This window comes from Piliocolobus tephrosceles, unplaced genomic scaffold (genome assembly GCF_002776525.5).
Source record: "Piliocolobus tephrosceles isolate RC106 unplaced genomic scaffold, ASM277652v3 unscaffolded_25052, whole genome shotgun sequence".
NCBI lineage: Eukaryota > Metazoa > Chordata > Mammalia > Primates > Cercopithecidae > Piliocolobus > Piliocolobus tephrosceles.
In genome coordinates, this window is record NW_022307702.1 from 95 (window position 1) to 7192 (window position 7098).

The 7098-nt window shown below is 56.7% G+C and overlaps 1 protein-coding gene across 1 annotated transcript; it reads left to right on the forward strand.

The window, feature by feature from the left end:
• Positions 1–247: 247 nt before the first annotated feature.
• On the forward strand, positions 248–5833 carry NOTUM (notum, palmitoleoyl-protein carboxylesterase; the record flags this gene model as incomplete). The annotated part of the gene is made up of 7 exons (XM_026450803.1): positions 248–306; positions 709–811; positions 1540–1731; positions 1864–1964; positions 2759–2906; positions 4003–4050; positions 5071–5833. Coding segments are annotated over 7 exons (958 nt in total), but the record flags the coding sequence as incomplete, so codon positions are not given.
• Positions 5834–7098: the final 1265 nt, after the last annotated feature.

The window sequence follows — 7098 nt, forward strand, 5'->3', positions numbered from 1 at the left end:
CCTTCCTGGCGGGGGTCCTATCCTGGGCTGGCCCTTCCTGGGGCGTGGCTTCTATCCTGAGTTGGTCCTTCCCCGGGGGGCTCTTGTCCTGGGTTGGGTCTTGGGGGGGGGGTTCTGTCCTGGGTTGGCTCTTCCTGGGGGTGTCCTGTCCTGGTCGGTTTTTTCTGGGGGTCCTGTCCTGGGGATCCTTTCTGGAGGCTGCCAGGCAGCAGGCTCTGTGACAGGCTCACTCTGTTCTGTGTTGCAGCTTCATCCCCTACTGCTCCAGTGATGTTTGGAGTGGGGCTTCACCCAAGTCTGAGAAGAGTGAGTCCCCAGCCTTCCCAGGGCACAGCAGGGCAGGGACAAGGCAGGGCGGCAGGGCAGGGATGAGGTGGGACGGGGGTTTCTGGGGAAAAGCTGACTCTCAGCCTTGTCTCACTTTCAAAGCCCTTGACAGTATGTCCCAGGATGTCTGACCCACGCATTCACTGCTCGCTTGTCCCCGACTGTAGGGGGGTCCTTATTTCTGAATATTCCCTGGGGAGGAGGCCCCAGCATGGCCTGGTGCACCCACCTTCCTCCAGTCTACCCCAGCCCCTGACCCCTCCTCAGAAGATTCCCCCTAATCCCCCAGCAGGGAAAGAACTCCTCTGCCAGCCATTCTGGGGTAGGAGGTGGTTCTCTCTGCCCAGGCCCCTACCTGAGGCCACCCCGTCCCTCTTGCAGACGAGTATGCCTTCATGGGCGCCCTCATCATCCAGGAGGTGGTGCGGGAGCTTCTGGGCAGAGGGCTGAGCGGGGCCAAGGTGCTGCTGCTGGCCGGGAGCAGGTGGGCAGGGCGGGCAGGGGCTGGAGGTGAGGGGCGAGGACGGTGTGCAGGGTACATAGAAGGGGTGTGGGGTGGGGGTGTGTGGGAGGCGAGGAGGGGGTGGAGTCTGTGCATATCTTGGCAGGTGGCTGGGAGGGTGAGAGGCTGGAGCTGAGAGAACCCACATCACTGGGGAGTGTCCGAGGCCTGGCTTCAGAGTGCTGGGTAACCGGGCGCCGTCGAGAGGATGTGTCTGGACCCCATGGTTGTTGGATATAGCGGAAGGTTTGGGCCCCAGGGACCTAGGTCGTTGGTTAGAGGTTGGCCATGGACTAACACCCCTTCTCCAGGGCCCGGCAGGTGAGGATCACCCCTGTGGATCCCTGTATCCCAGCAGGCATGCAGGAGACCCAGGGGACATATGGGGAACAGATGAAGGGCCCTGAGGCCATGTAGTTTATCTTCATTTTCCGATAAGGAAACTGAGGTAAAGAGACAGAGGAAAGGGAGGAGAGGGGGAGAGCCTGGCTGTGTCAAGGAAATGTGACCTGCCAGCCTCAGCCCTGGACTGTTCTGGAGGGGACAACCATGGGTCTTGCACAGGAACAGAGAATGCAGAATGCATCCGCAGTTCAGAACGCATCAGGACTCCTGCCCACCTTGGGGCACGGGTTGACACTGAGCAGACTCTGGGAGGAGGTGAGTGCCTCTCCGCAGCCACCTGGCCTCACATCTGGCCCTCCTTGCAGTGCGGGGGGCACCGGGGTGCTGCTGAATGTGGACCGTGTGGCTGAGCAGCTGGAGGAGCTGGGCTACCCCGCCATCCAGGTGCGAGGCCTGGCTGACTCCGGCTGGTTCCTGGACAACAAGCAGTATCGCCATACAGACTGCGTTGACACCATCACGTGTGCGCCCACAGAGGCCATCCGCCGTGGCATCAGGTGCGCCAGTGGGGAGGGCCCGTTCCTGTGCTGCAGCTCTGCCCCAAAAGGGCCTGGGTGGAGTGGCATTTGTGGGCGGGGAGCTCCGGGGGATGAGGCCCATGGCAGCCTAACCTGTGTTTGTGGCTCCAGGTACTGGAACGGGGTGGTCCCGGAGCGCTGCCGACGCCAGTTCCAGGAGGGCGAGGAGTGGAACTGCTTCTTTGGCTATAAGATCTACCCGACTCTGCGCTGTGAGTGGGCGGCCGAGCGGAGCACACAGGGTAGCAGTGGGGTGGCCACACTTCCTTGCTTCTGAAAATCCAGCGTGGACTCCAGTCTCTTGGGCTGGGCTTAGAAACCACTGCCCTGGTCCAGGGAGGAGGCCGGCTGTGTACCAGGGCGACCAGTCACTGCGGTGTGCCTGGGACTTGCCTGCCCTCAGCACTGACACCCCCCAGTCCCATGCAAAGTGAGGCAGGTGGTCGGTCACCCTGTCTATACCGGGGGCTAGGGATGTGCTTTGGAGCTCATCCCCGTGCTGCCCCTCCCTGCTGCAGGACCCTGGGCCAGTTCCTCCCCAGTCCCACACTCTGAGGAATGGTGAGGTTATGTGCAAGGGCATCATCACCAAATTTCGGTGAAAGTGGAGTCGCTGAGAACCAGGCCAAGGTCATGGAGGAGTTAACAAGAGCCCTTCTTCAAAGAAAGGCAGTTTATGTAGTTAGTTAATTATGAACCTATGGATTATAAAAAGGCTGGTTTGAAAGAAGGAAGCCACATTCTGTGGGGGCTCATGACTGGTACCCCTGGCGAGAGTCAGGCCAAGGGTAGCTGGCCTGTGAGCCTCAGCAGCACTGCAGGGGGCCGGGGGTGTGCTGAGCTCTGAGCCTGGGGTCAGGGGCAGCAGCGGGGACCTGGGGGTGCTGAGCTCTGAGCCTGGAGTGAGCGGCACTGCAGGGGGCCTGGGGGTGCTGAGCTCTGAGCCTAGGATGTGTGGCAGCAGCAGGGGTCATGGGGAGGCCGAACTGAGCCCCGCTGCCCGCAGGCCCCGTGTTCGTGGTGCAGTGGCTGTTTGACGAGGCACAGCTGGCGGTGGATAACGTGCACCTGACGGGGCAGCCAGTGCAGGAGAGCCAACGACTGTACATCCAGAACCTCGGCCGCGAGCTGCGCCACACGCTCAAGGACGTGCCGTGAGTGCATGGGCCCCGGGAGCCCCACGCCAAGTAGCTCCCTCTTGATTTACAAATAGAGGTCCTGAAGAAACAAAAGAAGAAAAACAAAACAAAACAAAAAAAATAGAGGTTTTGTAGGCCGGGCGCGGTGACTCGCACCTGTAATCCCAGCACTTTGGGATGCCCATGCAGGCGGATCACCTGAGGTCAGGAGTGCGAGACCAGCCCAGCCAATATGGCGAAACCCCATCTCCACAAAATATGCAAAAATTAGTCTGGTGTAGTGGCGGGCACCTGTAATCCCAGCTATTCAAGAGGCTGAGGCAGGAGAATCACTTGAACCAGGAGGCAGAGGTTGCAGTGGGCTGAGATCGTGCCACTGCACTCCAGCCTGTGTGACGGAATAAGACTCCGTCTCAAAATATACACATACACACACACACACACACACATATATATGTATATATATCTCTCTGTATATACAGAGAGAGACAGAGGTCTTGGGCCTGGCACGCTGGCTCACGGCTGTGATCCCACCCCTTTGGGAGGCCGAGGCAGCGGGATTGCTGGAGGCCAGGAGTCCAGGACCAGCCTGGGCATTACGGTGAAACCCTGTCTCTATTGCACATACAAAAATTATCCAGGCATGGTGGTGTCACCTGTAATCCCAGCTACTCAGGAGGCTGAGGCAGGAGGATCACTTGAGCCCAGGAGTTCAAGGTTACAGTGAGCTAACCTTGCCTGCGGGAGGCAAGCAAGCTTCGATTGTACCACTACACTCCAGCTGGGGCGATAGAGCCAGACCCCAACTTAAAATAAAATAAAAAGAGTTCTGGATAGTAGCAGAATATTTGCCTGTCTAGGACAGCCTCCTGCCACCACCTGGGAGGGCCTACCTGGAAGAGGTGGACTCTGAGCAGGGATTTGAGGCACAAAGGGATAAGGGTCAGCCGGGAGCTGGCCGACTAGGGGGAGGCCCGGGTCAGAGGAGCAGCTGGCAGCCACAGCAACAGGAAGGGGCGATGGCCAGGCAGGGGACAGCTCTAGGGGAGTAGGGGTGGAAAAGGGGCTGAGGGGGTGGGGAGCTCACAAGCCACTGTCTCCTCTCCAACAGGGCCAGCTTTGCCCCTGCCTGCCTCTCCCATGAGATCATCATCCGGAGGTCAGTGTCCTTGCTCTGGGCAGCTTGCGTCCCTGACATCAACTTCAAAAGTCCACAGGTTCCTCAGCCGCACTTGGCCTCCCACGGGCCTCTTCTTGGCCCTTCTAGGGGCGGGATTTCCTTGTAGGGATGCCAGAGCCACTTGTACCAACAGCTGTATGGCAAGAATTAAGACTCAACCCTGGGCTGGGCACAGTGGCTGGTGCCTGTAATCCCAGCACTTTGGGAGGCCGAGGTGGGCGGATTACCTGAGGTCAGGAGTTCAAGACCAGCCTGGTCAATGTAGTGAAACCCTGTCTCTACTAAAAATACAAAAAATTAGCCAGGCGTGGTGGTGGGCGCCTGTAATCCAGCTACTCGGGAGGCTGAGGCAGGAGAATCGCTTGAACCCAGGAGACGGAGGTTACAGTGAGCCAAGATTGCGACATTGCACTCTACCTTGGGGGCAACAAGAGTGAAACTTCATCTCAAAAAAAAAAAGCAAAAAAAAACAAAGACTCAGCCCCATGACTGAGCAGTGGCTCCCACCTGTAATCCCGGCTACTCAGAAGACTGAAGTGGGAGAATCACTTGAACTCAGGAGGTTGAGGCTGCAGGGAGCAGTGATCGTACCACTGCATTGTAGCCTGAGGCGCAAAGGGAGATCTTGTCTCAAAAAAAAAAAAAAAAAAAAAAAGCCAGGCTGCATATGGTGGCTCACGCCTGTAATCTCAGCACTTTGGGAGGTTGAGGTGGGCAGATCACCTGAAATTAGTTCGAGACCAGCCTGGGCAACATAGTGAAACCCCATTTCTACTAAAAATAAAAAAATTAGCCAGATGTGGTGGTGCACACCTGTAATCCCAGCTACTCAGGAGGCTGAGGCAGGAGAATCACTTGAACCCAGGAGGCGGAGGTTGCAGTGAGCCAAGATCGTGCCACTGCACTCCAGCCTGGTCTCAAAAAAAAAAAAAAAAAAAAACCGCCGCCTCAGTGTTGATGCCCCTCCCCACATGTGACCTGCCTGGTTTTCCTCTGCAGCCACTGGACCGATGTCCAGGTGAAGGGGACATCGCTGCCCCGAGCACTGCACTGCTGGGACAGGAGCCTCCATGACAGCCACAAGACCAGCAAGAGCCCCCTCAAGGGCTGCCCCGTCCACCTGGTGGACAGCTGCCCCTGGCCCCACTGCAACCCCTCATGCCCCACCGTCCGAGACCAGTTCACGGGGCAAGAGATGAATGTGGCCCAGTTCCTCATGCACATGGGCTTCGACGTGCAGACGGTGTCCCAGCAGCAGGGACTGGAGCCCAGCAAGCTGCTGGGCCTGCTGAGCGACGGAAGCTAGGCGGACCGTTTGGAGGAGACGCCAGCACTGAGGGGCCCAGCCACCGCTGCCCCAGTGCCACCTCACCCCCCACCAGCAGGCCCTCCCATCTCTTCAGGACAGGGCCCCAGCCGTCCCTCTGCCTGGGTCTGCCCACCACCCTCCCTGCCTCAGCTTTCCCTGCCCCTCTCCCACAGCCCAGCCAGAGAAAAAGGACCTGCTGTCATCCCCAGCTGTGACCTGGGGGCCCTTCCCGATGACGAGTGGGGAGCCAGAAGAGAAGCACTGGATTCCTCAGCCCACCAGCTCAGACAGCCCCCACCTGGCCCCGCCTATCAAGCCCTTTTATATTATTTTATAAAGTAACTTTTTTATTACTTTAATTTTTAAAAAAAGGAAAATAAGAAATATATGATGAATGATATTGTTTTGTAACTTTTTAAAAATGATTTTTAAAAAAGACAAAAAAGAACCTCACTGCTGGCGTGTTTATTTGCTTCACACCTCTCCCTCCCCTCCCCGGCCCCAGGGCAGCAGGAGACACGAGGAGGAGCCATGGGGACTCCCCAGCTCTGACCCCTTGTTGGATGCACAGACTCAGAGCAGGGTCTTCTGGAGGGGCCCTGCTTCCCTTCAGCCCTTCTGCAGATGCCCACTTCCCAGGGCGGATGGTAGTAGCTGCGTTTCTTTTTACTTATTCATTTATTTAGAGACAGAATCTCATGTTGCCCGGGCTGGAGTGCAGTGGCACAATCACAGCTCACTGCAGCCTGGAACTCCTGGGCTCAAGCAATTCCCCCACTTCAGCCTCCCAAATAGCTGGGGTTACAGGCACACGCCACCACACCCAGCTACTGTTTGAATTTTTTGTAGAGATGGAATCTCCCTTTGTTGCCCAGACTGGTCTTGAACTTCTGGGCTCAAGCCATCCTCGCTGCTCAGCTTCCCAATGTGCTGGGATTACAGGTGTGAGCCACTGTACTTGGCCCCTTTTTATATTTTTTATTGGGAAGAAATTCGCATAACAGGCCGGGCGCTGTGGCTCAAGCCTGTAATCCCAGAGACGGGCAGATCACGAGGTCAGGAAATCGAGACCATCCTGGCTAACCCGGTGAAACCCCGTCTCTACTAAAAAATACAAAAAACTGGCCAGGTGAGGTGGCGGGCGCCTGTAGTCCCAGCTACTTGGGAGGCTGAGGCAGGAGAATGGCATAAACCCGGGAGGCGGAGCTTGCAGTGAGCTGAGATCCGGCCACTGCACTCCAGCCTGGGCGACAGAGAGAGACTCCGTCTCAAAAAAAAAAAAAAAAAAAAAATTAGCATAACATAGGATGAACCATTTCCAAGTGAGCGACTCAGAGGCATTTGTCACATTCAGAGAGCTATGCGATCCCTGGTTCTCTCTCGTTTCAAAACTCTTGACAGACGCAGTGGCTCACACCTGTAATCCCAGCACTTTGGGAGACCGAGGCAGGCAGATCACGAGGTCAGGGGTTTGAGACCAGTCAGACCAACATGATGAAACTCTGTCTCTACCAAAAATATAAAAAGTTAGCTGGGTGTGGTGGCATGCATCTGTAATCCCAGCTACTCGGAAGGCTGAGGCAGAATGTTTGAGCCTAGGAGGCAGAGTTTGCACTGAGCCGACATTGCACCACTGCACTGCAGCCTGGGCAACAGAGCGAGACTCCATCTCAAAAAAAACAAAACAAAACAAAACAAAAAAACTTTTTTTTTTTTTT